Raw genomic sequence first — 26,931 nt, 5'->3', positions numbered from 1 at the left:
CTAACATCAGTGGTGGGAAAACTCTCGAGTCTATTGTAAAGGATGCGATAACAGGACACTTAAAAAATATCAGTGGGATTCAACTAAACCAACATGGATTTATGAAAGAGAAATCCATGTTTGACAAACCTACTGGAGCTTATAAAGGATGTAAGTTGTAGAATAAATAAGGGTGAACCGGTGAAGGTGGTGTATTTGGATTTTGAATAAAGTCCCGCAGAGGAGGTTAGTATGCAACATTAAAGTGCACAGGATTGGTGGTAATATAGGCCAAGAACACAGGATGCGACAAAAACTCAGCAGGTCAGCCAGCATCTAGTAGAGAAAGCAGAGTTAACATTTTGAGTCCTTTGACTCCTTGTCAGAAACGAAGGGGGGGAAAATGTGTTAGAGCTGTAAGAGATTGCAACAAAAGCTAGCAACTTTATGAACAAATGACAGGTGGCGGTGCATTGAGGCAATACATGTATAGGATGGGCCTGGATTCACTGGAATTTAGAAGAATGAGGGGGGATCTAATTGAAACATATAAAATTCTGATGTGGCTGGACTGTCTGGATGTTGATTCCTGTGGCGGGGGGTGCCGTCTAAAACAAGGAGTCACAGGATGTGGGGGAGGCTTTTTAGGACTGAGATGGGGAAAAACTTCTTCATTCAGAAGGAGGTGAACCTGTGGAATTCTATGGAGGCTAGGTCACTGAATATATTTAAGAAGAATATAGATTTTTAGACTGTGGACTCTAAAGGTGCCAAAGGGTATGGGAAGAGAGTGGAAGTATGGTGTTGAGATAAAGGGTCAGCCATGATCATATTGAATAGCAGGATTGGTTTGAAGGGCCACATGACATACTATTCCTATTTTCTATGCTTATAGGACATTTTCTGTTCACTAACCAAGAAAAACTGAGGCTAATTGAAATGAACCTACCTTATGTTTGGTTGATCTTTCTCTACACTCTAGCTATGGCTGTAAAACTATATTCTGCACCCTCTCCTTTCCTTCTCCCCTATGTACTCTATGAATGGTATGCTTTGTCGGTATAATGTGCAAGAAGCAATACTTTTCACTATACCAATACATAAGACAATAATAATCAAATCACAGTACACGTTTAACCAGCCATTTAACCTGGACCTGATTTGCATAGCACTGATCCACACCAGACAGTGCATTTACTTACTTGTTAAGTCATTGTGGTTTGCCTTCACTATTTTTGTAAAATTTTGATAATAGAGATACAGTTTAGCCTCATTTTGCCTCCTTTTTTCGCAGGTTATTGTCACGACTAAGACAACTGCTGATGAAGTGAGTACTCAGTATACCTTGGACAATACTGGACACGTCATTTCACAGAAGCCTTCTCACATAGGCCAAGGTATTCCGATATATACTCAGCATTTGGAAGGCAATGGTATAATCAGACAAAATCGGCATGGATTGACAAAGGGGAAATCATGCTTAAGAAATTTATTGGAATTCTTTGAGGATGTAACCAATAGAGTTGACTGAGGAGAACCAATGGATGTGGCTTATTTAGCCTTTCATAAGGCTTTCAACAAGGTCTTGTTAACAGACTATTATGTAAAGTTAAAGCACATGGGATTGCAGGCAATGTCTTGAGACAGACAGAAAGCTGCTAGCAGATAGGCAGGCTGGTGCAAAAGGTTAAATCTCAAGGGATCAACGGTGAACTAGCTAGATGGGCACAGAACTGGCTTGGCCATAGAAGACAGAGGGTAGCAGTGGAAGGGTCTTCTTCTGATTGGAGGTCTGTGACTAGTGGCGTTCAGGCCCCTGTACTTGGACTTCTGCCATTTGTGATATATATAAATGATTTGAAAGAAGATGTAGCTGATCTGCTAGTAAGTTTGCAGACGACACAAAGATTGCTGGAGTTGCGGATAGTGATGAACATTATCAGAGATTAGGATATAGATAGGCTGAAAAATTGGACGGAGAAATGGCAGATGGAATTTAATCCAGATAAATGTGAAGTGATGCATTTTGGTAGATCTAATGCAGGTAGGAGCTATGCAATAAATGGCAAAACCATCAGGAGTATAGACACACAGGGATCTGGCTGTGCAAGTCCACAGATCCTTAAAGGTGGCAGCACAGGTGGAAAAGGTGGTGAAGAAGGCATATGGCATGCTTGCCTTTTTTGAGCAGGGCATAGAGTATAAAAGTTGGCATATGATGTTGCAGTTATATAGAACGTTGGTTAGGCCACATTTAGAATACTGCGTCCAGTTCTGGTCGCCACACTACTAGAAGGACGTGGAGGCTTTGGAGGGAGTGTAGAAAAGGTTTACTAGGATGTTGCCTGGTGTGGAGGGTGTTAGCTATGAGGTGAGATTGAGTAAACAACGATTGTTCTCCCTGGAAAGACGGAGATTGAGGGGCAACCTAATAGAAGTTTACAAAATTATGAGGGGCATAGATAGGGTGAACAGTTGGAAGCTTTTTCCCAGGTCAGAAATGACAAACACAAGGGATCATAAGTTCAAGGTAAGAGGGGCAAGGTTCAATACAGATAGGTGGGAGACATTTTTTACACAGAGGATGGTGGGGGCCTAGAATGCATTACCAAGCAAGGTGATTGAGGCACGCTAGGACTACTTAAGACTTATCTAGATAGCCATGTGAACAGACTGGGAATAGAGGGATACAAATAGATGGTCTAATTAGGAATACGTGATCAGTGCAGGCTTGGAGGGCCGAAGAGCCTTTTCCTGTGCTGTGTTGTTCTTTATAGGAAGCAAAGAGTTGGCATAAATGGATTGTGGATACTCCATTATTGAATATATTTAAGAAGAATCATATTGAATAACGGAGCAGGCTCTATGTACCATATAGTTCATTCCTCCTATTTCTTATGTTCTTGTTGGAAGTATGGGGAAATTTAACAAAGAGCCTTCTGAGGATATGTGGAGCATGGAGTGTCAGATGGTGCAACAAAAACCGTTGGAACTGGATTTGGAGTTCATTCTTCTATTGCTGTTTATTTTTTGTGTGCCTTCCACTCGTGGTATAGTGGTAATTATCTGACGATTTGGTTGGTCTGACTAAAGAAGAACTTCTGTCCCCTGCAAAGAAATTGGACAAACCAGCTCTGCAGTAAGTGAAGTAACATAAGTGAAGTGTAGTTGACGACAGAGGTTGTCTTGACGTATTGCACTATTTTAAGAAAGTTAAGGGCAACACGAGCATCTCTGCTCAAGAAAGAAAAGGTTTTGTTTTAGATGATGTATATGACTTTGAATATCTACTTGTTGCATTACCTTAGTGGTTCATCAGACAAGTTAAGTGGTAAATCACATTGAATATTATCAGTGATAGCAAAGCAATAAATAAAGTGCACTGAATTTAGTGGTTCTGGGATCATGTCTGGCAGTCGGATTCCTCCAGGCCTATAGAGCAATGTATTTGTAGAGCAATGTGGTAGCCACTGCTGTCTCAGCTAAGGTTCCTTATCCAAATGTACTGCAACACACAGGCTCTCGTGTTCAGTTTGAAGTTGAAGTGATCATTTACTGAGCTGTCCTTATTTCAAAAAGGGAATCCAGGATGCTTGACCTCATCCAAAAAGCACAGTTGGGTCCCTTCCTGGGTGGTAGCTCAATCTGCTGGATTGTCTTGGGATCCTCTGCCCAAATGTGTGTTTTAGCTTTGTATAGCTTTCCGAAGTATCCCTTAGGTGGCACGCCACAGTGGGTAGCACTGCTGCCTCACAGCGCCAGGGACTTTGGTTGACTTCCTGTGTGGAGTTTGCATGTTCTTCCTGTGTCGGCGTGGGTTTCCTGTGGGTGCTCAGGTTTCCTCCCAAACTCCAAAGATGTGCGGATTAGGTGAATTGGGCATGCTAAGTTCTCCCTTAGTGTCGGGGAGGTTTGCAGAGTAAATACATGGTGTTATGGGGATAAAGCCGGGATGGAATTGTTGTCGTACAGGCTGAATGGTCTCCTGTACTATAAGTATCAGTTCAAACTTAAAGTAACTAGTCACAGCCTTCAGTCGATCTGTATATTTTTCTAATAAAAGGGTAAATCAATTTTCCAGGCTATTGGACACGTTTGTTGAAATTTGATCTCTCTCAAAATTTTGTTGTTTCTTAGATTTAAAGTCTGTATCAAAGCATTTTAGAACTTCATCAAATTTATCTGAGGATTTATTTATTCGTTGCCTTGCAGTAATGTCATTGGCTATCGGACCTACTGAATAAAACAGTGTATTCACTTGGTCAGCTTTTGTTTTTTTTATCTAATCCTGAAACGATCATGTTGAGTTGTTGTCTATGGTTGCTTTTAGGTTTAGGTGAGTACAGCTTTAAATACTGTGCAAATTTTAAAGATGGCGCTGCAGAAAATTGTTTTTCAAAATGCCTTTTTTGTCATGTTTATGGCGGGTTCTTTGCAGCAATGGCTGTCCCAACTTCTTTCTCTTTAGTTTTGTGCAGCAATTTACTCAGATCAACTATTCTGGGCCTTTCCTGTGATATTAGAAGATTCTTGCGTGTTTTACAATGGATTCCTGGCTTTGACAGAGGTTTTTTTTTAAGCATTTTTTGTTTTTGTTCTTTTTTCTCCCCTCTGTCCTACACCAAGCTCAGCTGTCACATCGTATGGTGCAGATTCCGAATCTGGGCTAGCCACAGTGCTTTCAGAAATGAGCTGCTCTCACTCTTTCACTGTGTTGAAGTTTTTAAACCTTGTCCTGGCTTAGCACCAAATGCTTTGCTCACTCCAGCTTGGTCCTTTGACTCTGCATTTTGTGGGTATGGTGCATAATGGACCTCCAAGAAATTTTGTAGAATCCTCCGCTTCACAGCAGAGCTTTTTCTTCTGCCTTTCTGTTTAAAATACTGCATTGGAGCTTCTTTCATGCGATCTCTCTCTTTGCTTTCACTTGAGGTTTCCAGTCAAATCCGAATGCTGCGCTTTTAACTTTTCAGCTTTTGAATTTCTGTTCTAGCTTCTCTGGTCTGTATTTGTCCAAGAGTTGTCACCTTGTATGTTTAATAGGCCTCATGAAGAGTTCCGAGTCGTCTTTGGTTGAACATTAACTGTTAGTTAATAACACGTAATAATGTACGAATACACTGGATATATATGGGGAAGTGATGGCATAGTGATTGAGAGGTGAAGGCCGAGTGGTTTTATTGCAAAGGTATTAATTCCAAACCTCAGCTAACGTTTTGGGGATCTGGATTCGAATCCTGCCTTGGCAGATGGTGGAATTTGAATTCAATTTTTTTAAAAAAATCTGCAATTAAGAATTTATTACTATCAAAAAAGCCCATTTGTCCTTTAAGGAAGGAAATCTGCCTGCCTAAATCTGCCTGCCTAAATGTGACTCCAGAGCCTCAGCAATGTGGTTGACTCTGAGCTGTCCTCTGAAATGGCCTAGTAAGCCAGTCAGTACAAGGGTAACTATGAATGGGCAATAAATGCTGGCCAGCCAGCAATGTTCATGCCCCACGAATGAATTTAAAAAAAAAAGCCCAAGCGATGCACTAATTCCGTGCTTTTTCTCCACAAGTCTGTCAATCCACAACTGACTCTAGTCTCAGGTCGTGTGTCTATTTACATCACACTGTGGTGGTACTGTTTCCCAGTCCCACATTAGCACTTGCTGTGCCAGATAACATTCACAGTGATTACTGCAGCATACGATAACAGTTTATCTGTCGTTGCCATCACAAAATTTATACTATTATGTTGTAAAATCATTTATTGAACAACCTGAACCCAGGGATTCAATTATAAGTCTATGATCTATCTAATCATTTTTAAAAAGAAAATAAAATTACTTGTGGTTATAGTGTGACTGTCACAACCTCATGATATCCCAATGCATTTTACAGCCAGTTCAGTACTTTATTTTATAAGTGTAGCCATTCTCGCAATGTCGGAAAATGCAGTCAAACTGCACACAGCCAAATCTCTCAAACAGCAACAAGATAACAACTAGATGATCTGTTTTAGACATGTTGTTTGAGAGAGAAATATTGATACGACATTGGGGAAAACTTGCCTGCTCTTCTTCAAATATTACCATGGCATCTTTCACATTCACTTAAGGCAGATTCTATTTAGCACCTCATCTGCGAGATGGCAACTTGGACATTAGTTCTGCATTGGAGTTTAGATTATCTATCCTAGCCTCTAGTGTGGGGCATAAAACCTGCAATCTTCTGTCCCTTTGGATAATAGTGCTGTCACTGAATCAAACTGAAATTTGTATATTGTCTCAAGTCGTGAAAATGTGATAGATATTGAAAGATGGTACAGAAATCACATACCCAGAAGAACTAAAAAGCAGAATATGTCTCAATTTGGAGGTGTTTAAATCTTGTGGATTTTGAAATTTACACAAGTTTTGGTGTAAAGCTCCACACTAGAGGCTGGGATAGAGAATCTAAACTCCAATGCAGAACCACTGTCCAAGTTGCCATCTCGCAGAAGAGGTGCTAATGGAATCTGCCGCCTTAAGTGGATGTGAAAGATGTCATGGTAATATCTGAAGAAGAGCAAGCACGTTTTCCCCAATGTCCTATCAATATTTCTCTCTCAAACAACATGTCTAAAACAGATCATCTAGTTGTTATCTTGTTACTGTTTGAGAGATTTGGCTGTGTGCAGTTTGACTGCATTTTCTGACATTGCGAGAATGGCTACACATATAAAAAAAAGTGCTGTACTGGCTGTAAAATGAATTGGGATATCCTGAGGTTGCGACAGTCACCTTATAACCGCGAGTAATTTTATTTTCTTTTAAAAAATGATTAGATAAATCATAGACTTGTAATTGAATCCCATTTTCTTTTTATATCAGTAATACTGTTTTAAATTTGCAAAGTGCATTTGGTTGGAATGACTCCAAAACAGGTCGCAATAAATATCTGCAACATACACAGGGAACAGACTTCAAAGCAGCTGCATCAGGATAATCAATAACCTTCCAAGACGAGTTGATTTGCATTAATTATTGTCACGTGTATTAACATACAGTGAAAAGTATTGTTTCTTGCATGCTATTACAGACAAAGCATACCATTCATAGCCTCACAAATTTGATTGAATTCTTTGAGAAGGTAACTAAGTGTGCAGACAAAGGTAGAGCAGTTGATGTCGTATACATGGATTTTAGTAGGGCTTTTGATGAGGTTTCCCATGGTAGGCTCATGAAGAGAGTAAGGAGGTGTAGGATAGAAGGAAATTTTGCTGATTGGATAAGTAACTGGCTGTCTCATAGAAGACAGAGGGTGGTGGTGGAAGGAAAATTTTCAGACTGGAGGCCAGTTACCAGCGGTGTACCACAGTGATTGGCGCTGGGTCCTCTGCTATTTGCGATTTTTATCAATGACTTGGAAGAGGGGGCTGAAGGGTGGATTAGTAAATTTGCTGATGACAGCAGGATTGGTGGAGTAGTGGATGAGGTGGCGGGCTCTTGTAGCTGCGACGAGACATTGATAGGATGCAGAGCTGGGCAGAAAAGTGGCAGATGGAGTTTAACTCTAAGTGCAAAGGGAGTGCAGAGGAGGTTTACTAGGCTGATACCGGAGTTGAGGGGGTTGAGCTATGAGGAGAGGCTGAATAAACTAGGCTTGTACTCGTTAGAGTTTAGAAGAATGAGGGGAGATCTCATTGAGACGTATAAGATGATGAATGGGATGGATAGGATAGAGGTGGAAAGACTCTTCCCGCTCAAAAAAGACAGTAGGACTAGGGGGCACAGCCTCAAGATAAAGGGAGGGCGGTTCAGAACGGAGTTGAGGAGGAACTTCTTCACTCAAAGGGTGGTGAATCTCTGGAATTCTCTGCCCGTTGAAGTGGTGGAGGCTGCCTCGCTAAATATTTTTAAGAAGCGGGTTGATGGGTTTTTGATAAGCGAGGGGATTAAGGGTTATGGGGAGAGGGCGGGAAAGTGGAACTGAGCCACGACAGATCAGCCATGATCTTATTGAATGGCGGGGCAGGCTCGAAGGGCCAGATGGCCTACTTCTGCTCCTATTTCTTATGTTCTTATGTTCTTATGTAATTTTGGTAGGACAAACTTGAATGCGGATTACAGGGTCAAAGGCAGGGTTCTGAGGAATGTGGAGGAACAAGAGAGATCTTGGGGTTCGTATCCACAGATCTCTGAAGCTTGCCACTCAAGTGGATAGAGCTGTGAAGAAGGTCTAAAGTGTGTTAGCATTTATTAACAGGGGGTTTGAGTTTAAGAGCCGTGGGGTTATGCTGCAACTATACTGGAACTTGGTAAGACCGCATTTGGAATATTGTGTGCAATTCTGGTCACCTCACTATAAGAAGGAATTGGAAGCATTGGGGAAAGTGCAGAGGAGATTTACCTTGATGTTGCCTAGTTTGGAGGGTAGGTCTTATAAGGGAGCTGGGGCTTTTCTCTTTAGAGTGGAGGAGGATGAGAGGTGACTTAATAGAGGTTTATAAGATGATGAGGGGATAGATAGAGTGGATGTACAGAGACTATTTCCTCGGGTGGATGTAGCTGTTATTAGGGGGCATAACCATAAGGTTCGTAATTAAGGAGAAAATAGCGAGGCATCTTGAGGAGAATTGTTTGATAGAGCAGACGCAGCACGGTTTCGTTAAGGGGAAGTCGTGTCTGACGAATTTATTGGAATTCTATGAGGATGTGTCTAGTGCGGTGGATAGAGGGGAACCGGTAGATGTGGTGTTCCTTGATTTTCAGAAGGCGTTTGATAAGGTGCCACACAAGAGGTTGTTACAGAAGGTTAGGGGGCATGGAGTTGGGGGTAGGGTGTTAGCGTGGATAGGGGATTGGCTGTCAAATAGGAGGCAGAGAGTGGGTGTCAATGGGTGCCATTCGGATTGGCAGTTGGTGACTAGTGGAGTGCCCCAGGGATTGGTGCTGGGGCCTCAGCTATTTACCATTTATATAGATGATCTGGAGGAGGGAACCAAGTGTAAGGTGTCGAAATTTGCTGATGACACAAAGATTGGTGGAACGGCAGATTGTGCGGAGGGTGTGGAAAGTCTGCAGAGGGATCCAGATAGGCTGGGCGAATGGGCGAGGAACTGGCAAATGGAATTTAATGTTGGCAAGTGTGATGTTGTCCACTTTGGTAGGAAGGACTACTACTTACATGGCAAAAAGCTGCAGCATGCTACAGTGCAGAGGGACCTCGGGGTCCTTGTGCATGAGTCGCAAAAACCCAGCCTGCAGGTGCAGCAGGTGGTCAGGAAGGCGAATGGGATGCTGGCCTTCATAGCGAGGGGGATTGAATATAAAAGTAGGGAGGTCTTGCTGCAACTGTACAGGGCACTGGTGAGGCCGCAGCTGGAGTACAGTGTGCAGTTCCGGTCGCCGCACTTACGCAAGGATATTTTGGCCTTGGAGGGAGTGCAGAGGAGGTTCACTAGGCTGATACCGGAGTTGAGGGGGTTGAGCTATGAGGAGAGGCTGAATAAACTAGGCTTGTACTCGTTACAGTTTAGAAGGATGAGGGGAGATCTCATTGAGACGTACAAGATGATGAATGGGATGGATAGGATAGAGGTGGAGAGGCTCTTCCCGCTCAGAAAGGACAGCAGGACTAGGGGGCACAGCCTCAAGATAAGGCGGGGGGGGGCAGTTTAGAACGGAGTTGAGGAGGAACTTCTTCACTCAAAGGGTGGTGAATCTCTGGAATTCTCTGCCCGTTGAAGTGGTGGAGGCTGCCTTGCTAAATATATTTAAGACACGGGTAGATAGGTTTTTGATAGGCAAGGGGATTAAGGGTTATGGGGAGAAGGCGGGAAAGTGGAACTGAGCCACTTCAGATCAGCCATGATCTTATTGAATGGCGGGACAGGCTCGAAGGGCTAGGTGGCCTACTCCTGCTCCTATTTCTTATGTTCTTATGTGGGAGATATAGGAGGGATGTCCAAGGTAGATTCTTTACTCAGAGAGTGGTTGGGGTGTGGAATGCACTGCCTGCTGTGATAGTGAAGTCTGACACTTTAGGAACTTTCAAGCAGTTATTGGATGGGCACATGGAGCACACCAGAATGATAGGGAGTGGGATAGCTTGAGCTTAGGTTTGGACACAGTTCGGCACAACATCGAGGGCCGAAGGGCCTGTACTGTGCTGTACTGTTCTATGAAACGAGAGTGCAGAATGCAGTGCTACAGTCATAGCTAGGGTGTAGAGAAAGATCAACTTAATACAAGGTAAGTCCATTCACAAGCCTGACAGCAGCAGGGAAGAAGCTGTTCTTGAGTCAGTTGGCACGTGACTCAGACTTTTGTATTTTTTTCTTGAAGGAAGAAGTTGGGAGAAAGAATGCCCAAGGTGCGTGGAGTCCTTAATAATGCTGGTTACTTTGCCGAGGCAGAAAGTGTAGACAAAGTCAATGAATGGGAGGCTGGTTTGCGTGAAGGATTGGGCTACATTCACAACCTTTTGTAGTTCCTTGCAGTCTTGGGCAGGGCAGGAGCTGTACCAAGCTATGATACAGCCAGAAAGAATGCTTTCTAAGGTGCATCTGTAAAAGTTGGTAAGAATCATAGCTGACATGCCAAATTTCCTTAGTCTTCTGAGAAAGTAGAGGCATTGAAGGCTACTGGAAAAAGGGATCAGAGTAGATAGGTGCTGGATGACTGGCACAGACGTAATGGGCTAAAGGATATCTTTCTGTGCTGTAAAACTCTATGGGGGAATTTTATTTTAAAAAAATTGTAAGTGCCAAATGAGCAAGCAACCGGCAGAGTTGCTGACTCATTTTTGGGCAAGTTTGAAAATGCAATCTAATGGCACTTTATGCAAAAAAAGAGCCAGGGTGCAATTTTCACCAGAAGGGGAGGAAGTGGAGACTTGGCTCATCAGGGAAGACAGCTTTTGAATTCTAGGGGCACCATTGCGCAGATGCCCCGATCTCCCAAGTTCTGGGAAATCTCTTATGGACGGCCCCCTCTTCCCCCAATGACATTGTCTCTCTCCACCCCTACTGCAGAGTTCCTTCCCACCCGATTGACTCACCCCGCCACCCCCCCCCCCTGCAGATTTCCTCCTTGTCCTCCCTTTCTACTGATTTTTTTTTTCTCTGCCCTGCAGAACTTCCTGCTTACCTTGCTTACTTCCTCCCCCACCCCTGTCAAGGCTCTGCCCACACTCTGTCTCCTGCCCTTGGCACTGCTCCTAGCACAATTATGGTGCCTGATGGACAGTGCCAGGATGCCTGGCAGGCACTGCCCAGTCCTGCCCTGATTTCTCCCCCCCCCCACCCGGCATCCTCAGTGGCCTCTGATTTCCCCCCAGCGAGGTCATCATGTCAGCTCCCCATTGATGGAGGCCATACGTGATTCTCCTTGAAGAGAACCTTGGCCATTGTGGTTGTACAGATAAGTGAACCAGGACAATAGCGTTCAGGACTCATTAATGACATGCAAAGCATTAATATTTAAATTGGCTTCTGCCAGTGAAACAGTGCTGTTAAGATCAGGGGAGGCAAATAATGGGGCGCAGACATTATTTTCATTTCTCGCCATAATTGCGACTTTGTCAAAAGTTGGATGGGGCGACGTCCACCAATCACAGCCTGTGACTTTATAACTTAACTGAGCATCATTCTGAGCAGCCAAGTCACCACTTTGCGCATTGACCACTAGATGGAGCAGCTTCAAATTCAGGAACAAGGTTATCATACCCATTCGTACAGCATGACAGATACACTTCAGAAAATTGCTTTTTCCTGAATCCATGGAAAGTGACTTCAGCAATCAACTAGTTCTGGAAATTTTAAAACTTTCAGTACAGTTCTCAAAAATTATTGACAAAATATGAAGATAAAGTAATACTTTAAAGTTCATTTTCACCATTTAGAAAGTGTTATGTTCTCACTTTTTTAGGTCATATGTGAATGATATAACATTTCTTACATGGTTTTACCCACTCGCTCAATCTAACAGCATTTTTTTAATGTTATGCTTCTATCTGTAATCCTTAAGATATCTTTGTTCTACAGTAAATTTGGGCACATGGTTTTCCATCCCATCATTTAAGTCAATAATAATATGATGACTAGTTAAAGCCCCAACATTAATTCTTCTGGGAAACCACAAGTCACACCCTATCAATTGGAATAACAGGCCAATATCTCCTTTCTGGAAATCTATACATCCATAAATGTTCATTCCCATGTCAACTACTTTGGTCACCTCTTTGGAAAATGGGATAAGAATGGTTAGGTGATTTGTCTTTGGTGCAGACTCGATGGGGCGAAGGGCCTTTGTTGTGGATCTCTGAATCTATCAGTTCCCTGGCTTCTTGGGCATAATACATTCTTTGGATTTTACATGTGTCTGACTATAATTTAAACATAGGATTAAATTAATTTATTCATAATTTGCAGAACTTTATATAAATGTGCATATCTATGTGAATAAATTTAATTGTCATACTATTCTTCAATTAGAGGAATTAAATACAAGAAGCCCACTTAAAATTGTAATTGCATTCCTGAAAATCCTGATTTTAAATGAAATAACTTTGATTCCTGTGGGATGTAGTCCGATTCTGTAGGGTCTTCCTTAACAGAAAAAAGATGAAGTACTAAAACATTATACCCTTTTAACTATTTTACATTGCTAAATTCTTTCATTAGTAAATATTTTTTATATTTTTAAATACATATTATTTTGAAAGAAACATGCAACTTTCCACATACACTACCTCCTGCTACCCAAACCTCCCACTCCCTGATCCTCCCAGTCACTGTAGACCCTGCACCACACCCCTCAACCTTTCAAGTTGTCTATCCCCTGTTTCTGCCTCCTTGATTCTTGTTTCACCACTGTTTCTGCTCCAGCACAGCAAAAGGAAAGTTTGTAATAAAAGTAGTGCATGATAATTTAAGTAATTAGAACTATTTCAATGATTAGTACTTTCTTTTTTCAGTGCTTGCTCTTACTTTTGTCCATTGCTAATTTCAGTTTACTGTTGTTTATGTCTATTAGGAACAACGGTGACTGTGCTCAAACTTTTTAAGAATATCCCTGTAAGGAAACAATTTTACTCCACGGCCAAAAAATGCAAAGAAGAGCTGAAAAAAGTTCAAGATCTCCTAATGGCATATGGCATAATAAAACCAGAACTAAGGATTGTTTTTACACACAATAAGGTAAGGAAAAATTATTTTATTTATTTTAATTGTTGGAGCATATGAACTTTTTTCAGTATCAGACCTGTAATTACTTGGATTATCCTTGCTACCCTTCTTAAACAAAAGAACAATATTGGCTGTTCTCCAATCTTCTGTGACCTCCCCTGAACTCCCACTCACCTGATGAAGGAGCAGCGCTCTGAAAGCTTGTGGCTTGTGCTAGCAAATAAACCTGTTGGACTTTAACCTGGTGGTGTGAGACTTCTCCCTGGTAGCCAGTGAGAATATAAAGATTTTTCTCAAGGCCCCAGCAATTTCCTCCCTTGCCTCTCAGTGTTCTGGGTATTTCCCATCAGGCTCTGGGGACTTGTCTATCATAATGTTTCCCAAGAATCCCAATACCACCTCCACGCAAGATATTGTAAATCTTTGGAATTCTCTACCTTTTGAGAGTTGTGATAGTGCTGCTTGAGCCTATTTAAGGCAAAGATTGATAACATTTCATATACTTAATGGATATTAGGATAGTGCAGGAAGTGGAATTGAGATAGAAGATCAGCCATGACTTTGCTGAATGACAGCGCAGGTGCAAGTGGTCTACTTCAGCTTCTGTCCTGCTCGTTTGGTGTTGTCTCTATTGACTTTTCTGTTAAGGAAGTGTTGGCTGGCATTGCAAGTTGATCATTGGGTGATTTATAAACACAATTATTGCTATTTGTTTGCTGTCAACCAGATAAGTTCCATTTTCCATGATGTTAGATAAAAGCATATGTCACCAATCTTGTACATGTATCATGCTGCCATTGGTATTTTTGATGTCCACATAGCAGTGTGCATGCCAGGAATGTTTGATGCTGCCATCTCTCTCTCTCTCTCTCTTTCAATCATGAGGTCTGATTTCATGTCAGAAAGAATGTTAGCCTTCTCTGCAGAGAGTTCCTGTAGGTTGAAGTTGACAATTTTGAATGGCATCTTTGGCTGAGGTCTAGGGAGAGCCACTTACAATATAACATCTTTATTATCTTATCTAGTTTACAGTCACATTGTCAGATTTGGTGTGTCTCCTATTTCGTTGAAATAGGGAATTAACAGACATCAGGCTGTGAATGTATCTGACTCAATCCCATTTATGATGAGGATACTGATATTTCTTATCATAGTCTTTAGTACTTTGAATGCTGTGTAATACACAGTTCAGTAGTCAATGTTATTGCAGTCATTTCTTTTATGTGAAACATTGGTTGAAGTACATTTGGTGCAGGAATTTGAACATTTCGCAGCATCAAGTGGTACATTGTTTGAGAGAAATCTTTTTTGGTTAATTGTTTCAGGTCTTTAAGTTGCAACATGTATGCTGCCTTAAACAGCTACCTTATCCATGATCTTGGACAACATCCCACCAACCTTCACCAGCCTGGTTTGTAGCAGAATGGCAGGAATGATGTAGCTGCCAGGATAGGATGATACGAAAGGGGGCATAGAAGGAGTTTCCACTTCTAAGTGTTTCACTTCTCACCCTTGTCCCTTGACCAATGCTGAACATGCTGCCTCATCTTCCATTTGCTACCCCTGCTCAGGTGCAAATGGGGCCCTTGGGCTCCAAAACACAGATGATGTACACTAAAAGCATCCTAAGGCTCGGAGTATGGATCTTAGCAACCTGCCCCTATCTCTGTTAAAGCCATACAAGGAACACAATGTAGAAGTGATAGGAAGAGAAAATTGGAAAAATTACAATTCACCAAGTGTATGCACGTAGGTATTTGTCAAAATGATGCATTTGTTTTAGTATTACCGTACACTAAACTTAATGATTTGTGCTACTTCCTCACATGGCCCATTGTGCATCCCAAAGGCAAACTCACCTCTTCACTTGTTTCGTGATGCCTGTCAACATTTGTTAGGACTTATTGGATGGACAGTGGCTGAAAGATATTTAGACAGGGGCACAGTGGTTTTGGTTCTGGTGATGGAGTTTAGGATTTCTGCTTTGACAAAGTCTTTGTGATACACTGGCATCTTAGGCTGCAATGTAAACACCTAGTCTGGTGATGGCTACCCCATCTTTGTTCTCTTCCTCCTCTTTGTTCTCCTCCGTCGATGTCGTCTCTGCAATATTGTGCAGAGCCTAGCACCTCACTATGAGAGCCAAGTCAGAGAGACAAATTTATGCATTTGTTATTGAAAAAAACGTCATCAGTGATCTGCCCTACGTGTACCTCAGTTGACAGGGAGATGCGGGGAATGTCACAAAGTACTCTGGAAGGATCCATTGGCAAAACACTTGATGGCAATCATCATCTTCACAGTGACTGACGGTGCATGACCAGCAGGTCCTTCTGTTGGAGACTGTAGGTGTCTGACACCACCTGATGCAACAATCTCAATCTGCGGAAGTGCTGCTCTTTCAAGAGGTCAAGGAAGTTGAGCTTCTCTAAACCATGTAACACAGGTGGCACCTATTGTGACCTAGGTCCTGCTTCTGTGCACCTCACTCATATACATGTGCTAATCCCACCACACCACATCATTTGCAAGAATGGTGATGGTCTTCCTCTTCTAATGTGCTGTCAAACATATCCAGGGTACCTAGCATCTTGATCTTATCAGTTAAAATCCTCAAAGATTTAAAACACCCGAACACACTCTGCCAGACATTTACCAGAAGAAACTGAAACAACAATTGATTAATTGAGCTTTAATTCAGATAGGGCAATGAAAAATGAAAATACCCATCAGAACTCCTGCTCAAGCTCACATTACATTCCTGAGCTGCAAAAAACAGGTTGTACAAGTTAAAATTTGAGCCAAGTTTGAAGCAATCTTAAAAATACTTGATATCCTAATGATGTTAGTTCTACAATATGTACACACCCACATCCAATTATACAATCTTAGGCTTTGGTGAGTAGATTTCTCATAGGCATCCAAGCACACCAATGTTAAACCTGGGAATGGGCTAAAGTTGGCTTGTGCTCCCATTATGTAAAAAAAAGTCAAACATATTTATCCATTCCCTCCCAACACATCTATTCTCAGGTTTAAACTCTACACTGTCAGAGTGACTCTGTTCACCCTGGTGCTTGATGGCCTGTGGATGTTCAGTTTTAACAGATGCTGGTATGATACGTTTGAGCAGCATAGAAACCAGTAAAAAGAGTATCTTTGGATCTTTTGTTTAGCAGCTCACTCTGATGCCCAGAACAATAAATTTAATCACCCTCCAAAAACCAGCTGCTGCAAGTGTGACTTTTTTTTTCTTTTTTTTATGTAGCATCTTCCATGACATATCTGACTATGATTACCAATTTATGCAATTTTGTGGGTAGATTTTTATTGTCAACATTTACCTGACAAAGTTCTTTCCAGTAGGGATCTTGAAGTCCTTGAGAAGAGGAGGCTTTTAGTCTCAAGCAAAAAACTTGCTTTAAGTATTAGGAAATATGTTTTCACAAAGTCATTGTCTTCTGGAACAGATTATATAAATCTGTGATGCTTATACATTTTCTACCATCCTTCCAAAGGGAACTAAGCAATTTCTTGAGAAAGGAGCACATAGGCTGGGATTAAGACAGGTTTTGGACTGATTTAATCCCCTGGAACATGGGCAATGAGAAATTTCCCAGAGATTTTCCTACTTTGGTATTAGTTTTGTAATACAGTTCTTTTTATCTGATTCAGGAGATGGTCTGAGGTCACAGCATAAATGGCTGCAGCATGCCTGTATGGGCTGTGTTTGGCAGCCCAAATGACCTTTTTCCTTCCCATTTCATAAGTATCCCATGTTTTTGAAACAAAATTTAAAATCTTGAGGACATAAGGGATATGGGGAAAGGGTGGGAAAGTAAAGTTGAGTAGAAGATCAGCAGTGATCACTGGGATGGTTCAGCAGGCCATGTGTCTTACTCTGACACCTATTTCTTATGTTAAAAGACAGTCTATTTTGCCCTGAATATTTGGTAGTGTTAATTGCGGACAATCAGGATGACTCCAATTAGCATCTGATGGAAACATTGCTGGTATTCATTGCTTTGAGTACTGCTTAGTCATTTCTGTCAAGGGCAGAAAAGTCCCATCTGAGATTGAATACAGTAAAATATAACATTGAAGGGAAAGAATGTGTTACACTGCTGTGAGCAAGTATTTGATCAGCAGATATTTAAAACTTTTCACCAAGGTAATGCTTGATTTCCATTCATAAATCACTGTCTTAAGATTGTTGACATTCCATGCAGATCCATCCCTGAAGCAGTCAATCTATTTTTGACAAGTCACACTTAGGGAGCTTTGCTGCCAAGAAATTGTCAAAATGCTAACTTTACTTTGTTGCCAGCAAAATGTAAGAGAAGCTAAGCAGTTTTTTTTACATCTTCATTGTTTTAAAGTGTATTTTTTCTTAAAACTAGAATGGGAATAATTACCAAGGCAGTAACTACAATATTTCATTTTAGGAAAGTATGTGTAACCTTAAAGGAAAAGTAGGTCTGGCAACCAGAATACTGCTCAGTATGGAATCCACAACGAACAATATGCATTTAATTGACAATATGTCTTTATTTAATTGTTTTAATGGCACCTTTTACTGCACCAGGGTTTCCTGCTTTCTACCCTAACCATCCCTTTGTTTTTCTGAATAAGGAACTTTATGCATGCCTGACAGTGGACAATGTTTTCTGACATGGGCCTGCACCATTAAATGAAAAGTCAAGACACCATTTCATTTTAATGGCATATATATATATATATATAAAATGAGGTAAATTAGGAAGTTGAAATTGATAATGGTAGCATAGTGGTGACGTGTACAAATCCCACTATACAGCTAGAGGGATTCATAAATCTTTAGTAAAAAGCTAGCCATTGGTAATTGTAATTGGGGAAACTACTGGATTATTACAAAAACTCTCTTCTGATTCACGAATTTCCTTCAGGGAAGGAAATCTGCTGTGCTTATTCAGTCTGGCCTAACTATGACTCCAGTTGTTTGACTCTTACCTGCCTTTTGGAATTGCCTAACAAGTCACTCTGTTGTATGAAACAGCTACAAAAAATAAAATAGGAATAAAACTGTTTCAACTTTGACGAGGCGCACCCAACCCAATTGACCCTGCAACGTTCTCCTCTCAAATATCTGTGACTTGCACCAAAATTGGGAAAGTTATTCCACAGATTAGTCAAGCAATGACCTGACAATTTTCACCATGTCATATCTTCAAGAAAATGTCTTAAGACTCCTCTACCAACATAGTTGGGTATTTCCTGTCCCACTGGCAGGACAGACGCACCAGACACCAGACATAGTAAATGTTTGGGAGGGAGTGGCTTCCTGAGGGTCCTCTATATTGACTCCAGATTCAATGCAATTTCAAGGTGTCAGGTCAAATATGGACAAGGGAACCTCCTGTTGATTGACATCTACCTCCCTTACTCAGTTCATGAATTGGTGCAGATTTCTGATTGTTCATGGATGTTAATGGGGGCAGACAGAAAAGTGGAGCTATTCCACAACCAGATCAGCCATGATATTATTGAATGGTAGGACAAGCTAGAGGGATTAAATGGTCTACTTCTGGTCCTACTTCTTATGTTCTAATGCTCCTACATGTTGAATGCCACTAGGAAGAAGCACCAAGGGTAGCAAGAGTACAGAATGTGCTCTGGGTAAATGTCCATTATCAAGCATAGTCCAGTGTTTGTGATGGAGCTGGCTGAGTCCCATAGGACGTACTGGTAGACTGGGCCTTCAGCAGGTTGTGAGAGAACTAACAAGAGGCCTTCTTCTCTGTCCCTACGGCATATGCATTTGCCCATGATTTCATTGGTAGGATTAACCACTACACAGTCTTTGTGGAGACAAAGTTCTGTCTTCACACTGAAGACAACCTCCACTGTGCCAGAAAACACCATGCTAAATGGGATAAATTGAGAACAGATCCAATAGCTCAGAATGGACATCCATGAGGTGCTGTGGACTATCAATAGAGGAATTATATTCAACTGCATTCTGTAGCCTCATGGTTTGACATTTCCCTGACTCTATCATTACCATCAAGCCATGGGATCAACTCCAGCTCACTGGGGAGTGCAGGGCAGCTGTGAACATATACCTAAAAATGAGATGCTAACCTGGTGAAGCTACATCACAAGACTATACTTCGACCCCCTGTTGAAGTCCCCAGCATTACTGATGCCATTCTTTAGCTAATTTGATCCACTCTGTGTTATCAAGAAACTGTTGAAGGCACTGGATGCCGCAAAGGCCCTGAAAACATCCCAGCTTTGGTACTGAAGCCTTGTGCTCCATAATCTGTTACACCTCGGCCAATCTCTTTCAGGACAGTTACAACATTGGTATCTATCCGACAAAATAAAAATTGCCCTGGAATGCCCCGTCCATAAAAAGCAGGACAAATCCAATCTAGCTAACTGCCAACCCATCAGTTTACTCTCAATCATCAGTGTTGGAAGGTGTTGACACTGCTATGAAGTTGACTTACTCAGCAATAGCCTGCTCATCAGTGCTAACTTTGGGTTCTGCTCAGACACTTGGTTCTAGACCTTATTACAGCCTTTGTCTGATTATTGGCAAATGATCTGAATGCAAGAGGTGAGGTGAGAATAACTGTCAAATGTTGCCTTGATGTCAAGGGCAGAGTCTGGTATCAAGGAACGTAGAAATAGGAGTAGATAATTCAGCCTGTTGAGATAGCTCTGCCATTCAGTTAGATCGTGGCTGACCATCTCCCTCAACACCACTTTCCCATGCTGTCTGTTTCCATTGATATCAGTACTCTCCACTCATCTATTAATTTCTATTTTGAACATGCTTGAATGATTCCACAGCCCTTCTGTGGCTAGAGAATCCCAAAGATTCACCACCCTCATGTAAAGGAATTCTTCCTCATTTCAGTCTTAAATGGCCTCCCCCTTATCCTGAGATTATGTCCCCTGGTTTTAGATGCCAGCTAAGAGAAACACCTCCTCTACATCCACTCTGCCATGTCCTATAAGAATTTTTTAAAAACTCAATGAGGTCACCCCTCATTCTTCTATGGAATACAGGCACAGTATCCCTGGTCTCTCTCCATAAAACCACCCTGCTAATCCAGGGATTAACCTGGTGAACCAGTTTGGGGACCAGAACTGTACACATTACTACAGATGAGGCCTCATCAAGATGGTATACAACTGCAGCAAGACATCTTTACTCCTGTCCTCCAAAACATCTTGCAATGAAGACAATTTGCCTTCCTAATTGCTTGCTGCATCTGCATTCCAACTTTTCGTAATTCACGAACAAGGACACTCGTCCCTTTGGACACCTACATTTCCAAATCTCAACATTTCTGTTTTTTTTTCCTACCAAAATGAATAACTTCACACTTCTTCACATTGTGTTCCATCTGCCATGTTCTAGTCTATTCATTTTGCTTGTCCAAATCCTCCTGAAACCTCATTGCTTCCTCCTCCTCAAACATTTGGTATCATCAACAAATTTGGTAATAGCCATATCCAAATAACTTATATAGATTGTGAACAGTTGTGGACCTCGTAATATCCCATTAGTAACAGCTTATGGGACCTTTTCAAAAGTCTTCCAAAAATCAAAATATACCACATCCTTTGTTTCCCTTCATCAGTGCTGTAAGGAATATCCCCAAAAAACTTCCAAGATCAACAAATATGATTTCCCTTTCATAAATCCATATTGACTCTGCCCTATTCTTGCATCATTTTCTAAGTGTCAGGTTATCATATCCTTTATAATGGATTCTAACAATTTTCCTAGCACTGATGTTAAACTAACAGGTGTTTAGTTCTCCCCTTTCCTCCCTACGTAAATAAAGGGTTTACATTTCCTACTTTCCAGAAAAAAAATCCTTGCAAGTTTGCATTCATACTCTTTTTTGACTTTCTTGATCCATTTCTTGGTCCCCCTTTTTTGGGTTCCCTATAGCTCCCAATCCTCAGGTTTACCACTTTTTCTGGCATCCTTATAAGCCATTTCCTTTAATGCAATCAACTTCATTTGTTAATCATGTTGATTTACCTTTGCCTTTGGGTATTTGTGCGTTAGAAGAATGTTTGTCTGTTGTAGGCCATGTAGTATTTCTTTAAATACTAGCCATTGCCTATATACTGTCAAATTTTTAAATGTATTTTCTCATTCCACCATAGCCAACTTATCCCTCATATCATCATAATTTTCCTCTTGCAGATTTAAGACCTGAATTTCTCAATGAACCAAATCATATTTAAATTTAATGCAAAATTCTATCATAATATGGTCGCTATTTCCCAAAGGCCACTTTACAGGTTAACTATCCTTTTCCAATTTCCCCAATTCCAAGTTGGCTTCTCAAAATACTGCTCCAAAAACCGATTTCCTACACACTCCAGAAATTCCTCCTCTGGAGCATTAGTGCTGATTTGGTTCACCAGGTCTGTTTATAAATTGAAGTCACCCATTATGACTGCATTGCCCATATTGCATGCACCTCTAATTTCCTGATTTATACTACACCCTTACATTACATACAGTTTTTAAGAATCATAGAATCCCTACAGTGCAGAAGGAAGACATTCAGCCCATCGAGTCTGCAGGGACTCTCCAACAGAGTACCTCCCTGCCCTACCTCCGAAATTATCTTGGTAATCGCCCTAACCTACACATCTTGGGATATTAACCAACCAAACCCACACATCTTTGAAGTGAGAGAGGAAACCCACGCAGACATGGGAAAAACGTGCAAACTCCATACCAACAGTACTCTGAACAAAATGTTTTATCTGTATAGTGCGCAAGAAGCAGCACTTTTCACTCTATCTCAATATAAGTGACAATTAATCAAATCAAATCATCTTCCTCCCCTCCTGTACAACTGGGCCACCTGTGGTGGCACAAACTTGGCTCTGACTGTACATTTCCAAAGAACCAGCATTCTTGCCAGTATCCAAAACAGTTAACAAATGGGATTCCTGCAGCACTACCTGTTTTTTGTTTGGATTGTCTGCTGGTCACTGATGTCCTTTCTGCCTCCATGCTCTGGGTTGGCAGTGTAATCACCTCTCTGAACCTGCGATCCATGTAGCTCTCAGACTCGCAGAGGCACCAAGCTAATCCAGCCGCCACTCAAGCTCTGAAGCCTAGAGCTCAAGTTTCTGAAGCTGGTGACATTTGTTGCACGTGGTCATTTAGGTCACTGGTAGTGTCCAGAACTTCCTACATATATAGCACTTGCATTCCACATGACGGAGTGTCCTGCCATGCCTTGCCCTTAACTCACTAACCTTAGCATTGTTTTATTTTGGTTTATTTATAATTTTACTTGGGGTCATAACTAACTATTGATAAACCTTAGTAATGCAGATAAATCTGACTAACACTTAATACACTACAAGTGGCAATAAACCTTACTTAAAGCATCTCTTTTCTCCATGCACCCAATTTCTACGTGATTCTAGTTCGCTACTCACTCGGTCTCCATCTCATTCCGGTGTAGTCTCATGCAGTTTGAAAAGCTTGATTTTTATATAGATCCTATGAAGAGTCAATTTCTAGTTTAGCTTCCTGCTATAGTAATTAACACCAATTGAACCAACTATTTTCAGCAGAAAGGAGCCCAGGCAAATCTGAAGCCAGTGGGATTGGTGCAGTTGAAGTCACACCAAGCACAAAGAAAGATGGTTGTGGTTTTAAGAGGCCAAAAACCTGAGCTCCACAGGAGCTTCTCAGGACAGTGTCCTGACCCCAACCATCAACCGTCTTAAGCTGCTTCATTACTGACTGTACCTCCATCAGAAGATCAGAGTTGGTGACGTTTGCTGATATTACAGAGTATTCAAAGCCATTTGCAACTCCTCATATACTAAAGAAATCCCTGTCTGCGTGCAGAAAAATCTGCCAACGTTCGGGGCTGATAAGTGGCAGGTAACATTCGTGCTACATAAGTGCCAGGCAATGACCATCTCCAATAAGCGAGAACCTAAACATCCCCCCGTCATGTTCAATTGCAATATTATTATAAACCTGAAGATCATAGAGGAAAGGACTGGCTGAGAGAGAGAAAAGGTTCTGCTAGTCATAAGAACTAATGAGCAAATAGTCATCCTTTCAACAAATCTAGACATAGAAAGGAACAAGCATATTGGACAGTGTATTCAGTTGTGGAGAACAGGATTGAAAAATTAATAATACAGTATAAATAGAAGGGATCAGAAAAGTTTTGGTAGTCACAGAAAGATTAGAGACTAGGTGAGAAACAGTTATTGATTAGGAAGGGATTTGAAACTGCCTGTACTCATTGTACAGGGATGAGTTTAGGGTACAGATTCCTATAGGAAAGATCTGTTCCATTGTGAGGAATGAATTTGGACCCAAGTCCCAGAACAGTTATGTACCTAAATAACTTCCCCTACAAATTTCGAAATTATAGAAATCCAACAGGAAATTTCAATTTTGTATTTTGTTGTTTTTATTATGTCTCAAAATTAATCGTGTATATTTATTACTTAACTGGGTTGTGTGTTTTTAAAATGTATACAGTAAATTACCAAAATAAGAACTCTTTATAATTCTCATTTTTAAATGAGGTTTCGTGAGGAGACTGTAGGTGGCAGCAGTACTTTGGGGATCATTATCTTGAATTGGAAAACAGCTTTTCCAAGAAATTTCTTGGAAATTTGAAAAACAAATGCTTTCCAGTTAATATTTTATCCATAATTAAGTTGCAGGGATTCTTAAAGATTAATTTAATTTTAATCACTTTGGATCAATAGAAAGATAACATATTGCGTAGTTTATTTTTGACTGTGCAAAACGGCCAATACAAAACATTTCTATTCAATTGACAAGCCCCCTTCCAACTTTTAACATTGATATCCCTGATGAACAGAATTTTGATTTTTTTTAACCTTTTTTCAGATAAAGGCAAAATATCCTCTGTTGTGGTGTGCAGCGAGTGTAATACTCCTACGTCTGAGTTCAATTTGCTCACCAGCACGTGTTCTTTGCCCAAAGAGTGATGAGAATGTGGAACTCACAAGATGTGGTTGAGATGAGAAGCATCGAAGGGGAACACATGAGGGAAAAAGAAATAGAAGGATATACTGACAGGATTAGATCAAATAGAAAAAGCGGAGGTCCATCTGAAGCTAAACAGATATAGGCCAGTTTGGTCAAAAAGCCTGTTTCTGTCCTGTGGACTTAATTCCATGTAATAAAGCAGATATAGAAATTTTATTGGCACTTAGATTTTTAAAATTTGAACTTCAGAGTGATTGTAGAGTATGGCTTGTCCATTTGTGTTTTTTTTCCTGCAATATTGCACAATATTTCTTGTTGGATTGTTTGACTAATTTACTAGGGTGCCAGAGCAGTATTTTCTAGAAGCCAAAACAAATTTGGTATCTACCCAAGCATTCCTGTAGAATGCGCTGTTCTTTATTTCGGACATGGGTCGATCACTAACAAGCAAGCTATTAGGAGTACTGAGAAAACAAAATAAAAACCAAAACATTTGAAGTTTCAACATGTAGACTTTGTCTTCTCGTCTGATTTTTTTTTAAACTTTTTTTTGGTCTTTTCCTTAAATTGTGTGCATGTTCCAGAACAAACAGGCTAATGATTGGAAGGATAATTACTAAGCCATTCCTGAAGCTTTCATCAAAATTGAAATCTGTTTCTTGGAGTAAAATTCAGTTTATTACATAGAAATTTATCATCAGAATAAGTCTTAATATTTTAACATTACTTTCATGCATTGATGAAGATACCCCGCACAAGTAATGCGAAGAGGAGGTGAAATTCTAGCCAGTTACTGGAATTGAAAATAAATTAATCTCACTAGGAAATAAATCATTCTGTCATGATGACATTGCACAAATGTCAACCAGTGCTAAATGCAGACGGGCAAATTACTGATGTTTGAAACATTAGCAATGCTCTTTGCTCTTCATGTTGGGATTCCGTTTTTTTAATATCATAATTTTAAAAACAATAACCCTTTTTGTATAATTTTTCTTGAAATGGTTCTGAAGAAAATTTCCACGTGATAAACTTGTAATTAGAAATCCTTACTTAATTCTAAACTTGTCATTTAGCAGCTCTGCAGATTTTGTATCACATGTTTTGATCAGGTTTCAAAGTTGCATCTTACTATTTGGAATGTTGTCAAACTAAGTCCAGTATATTTCGCTGATTAACTTTAACAGAGTGGTTCCGTTTGTTGCATGCAATATGTGTGCATATCTACAGATATGCGCAATAATCTTTAAATTGTAGGCCAAGAGAAGCCAACAATATAGGTGAACAGAGTAGCTCCTGTCACATTAGAAATGGTTTATATTATTTTGCACATGAGGATGTCTGTATATTTTGCATTTGAGGATAAGATAATTCTGATGAATTGCAGTGGATTTGAGCTTTTATTGCAACATTTCGAAGCTTTGTTGTATCCCTAGCCCTTTTGTCATGCAATGTAATTTTGTTTGCTCCATGTACAAAAAATAGCTATAACATGAATAATCAAATACTTGTACCATATTATCTTGCATAATATTTTGGGAGGATGAATAAAGAGGTCATCACTTACATGCTTTGTAGAGGTTCAAGGAATTTCCAGTACGCACAGCAATTTTAGTTTCACATTGAACCAGTAACCTAATTCTGGTATCCGGTAAGAAATGTGTAAGGGTATATTTTAACATCGTACACAAATCAAAATTATTTATGCTTTCTGGTTATGCTTTCCTCGAGAGGCACCTTCATTGGATACCGTGTGGTCCTAGGCGGCTTATAAACATCAGCGTGAATGACGTTATCCCATTTTGAACAGATATTATGCTGTCATAATATTAGTTTTATCACTATTCAGAAGTAGTGCATGCTTCCAGAACCTGAATTGTTTTCAGTATGAATCCTAGAAGCTCATTCATACTTACTAACAGATTCTACATATAGTTGGCTTTTTGAATTAGTTGAACTGTGAGTTTATTATTGTGCCATTTTCTTACAGTGCAGATGGTTCTGTGAACAGATACATGTTACAGCATTATGAAACTATCTATGTAAATCAATGACCTTAAATACAAACAGGATGAAGAGGTGATAATTTTCAAATACCGAGAATATAGGTGAAATTTGTGATTGGCTCCCAACTGTTGTGAATCTGACTCATCCAAGTGGTACTAGGTAAAAGGTCATGATTGCTTTAATCCTTCATCCACTACAACAGCAACTTGCATTTATATAGCACTTTCACAATAACACAAATGTCCCAATATGTTTTGGTAAATTAGATCTACAATGTTGGGAAATATTGGGATAAACGACCAAAAGCTTTGCCAAAGAGTTTTAACGTGTGTCTTAAAGGAAGACAGAGGTGGAGAGGTTTAGAAAAGACATTCTAGAGCTTAGGATCTAGGCAGCTGAAAGCACAATTGCTAATGATGGAGGATTAAAATCAGGGTGCACAATAGGCCAGAATTAGAGGAGCATTGAGATCTCAGTATTTGAAAACAGTCAGAGGAATTTTAAAATTGAGGCGTTGCTGGACTGGGAACCAATGTAGGTCAATGAGCTAAGGGGTGTTGCTGTTGCTAAAGTGCTGTCTTGTGCCATATGCAGAATTTCCTGTTAACCACTGTTGCTATGCAGTGTTGAGATAAGCTTTGTATAGGTATATGTATCCATGTTTGTGTGTATATAAATATATTTTAAACATAATGTAAAATGTATGGTGACATTAGTACATATGTTTAGTATTGAAAACCTTTGTGAAGCCTTGTAATTATATAAACCTC

The 26,931-nt window shown here is 40.4% G+C and overlaps 1 protein-coding gene across 4 annotated transcripts in view; it reads left to right on the top strand.

Moving 5' to 3' along the window:
* pms1 (PMS1 homolog 1, mismatch repair system component) overlaps window positions 1-26,931 on the top strand; it is a 97,417-nt gene that overhangs the window by 7,848 nt on the left and 62,638 nt on the right. For all 4 annotated transcript variants that reach the window (XM_080198826.1, XM_080198827.1, XM_080198828.1 and 1 more), the window contains 2 exons: window positions 1,274-1,376; window positions 12,983-13,146. In XM_080198826.1, coding sequence (XP_080054952.1) covers window positions 1,274-1,376; window positions 12,983-13,146 — 267 coding nt within the window. The remainder of the gene's footprint in view (window positions 1-1,273; window positions 1,377-12,982; window positions 13,147-26,931) is intronic.

Source organism: Carcharhinus amblyrhynchos, chromosome 11 (genome assembly GCF_965287045.1).
Source record: "Carcharhinus amblyrhynchos chromosome 11, sCarAmb.v2.hapA, whole genome shotgun sequence".
NCBI classification, from domain to species: Eukaryota; Metazoa; Chordata; class Chondrichthyes; order Carcharhiniformes; family Carcharhinidae; genus Carcharhinus; species Carcharhinus amblyrhynchos.
Note: the sequence above shows the minus strand (reverse complement) of the source record. Positions and strands in the feature narration are given on the sequence as shown.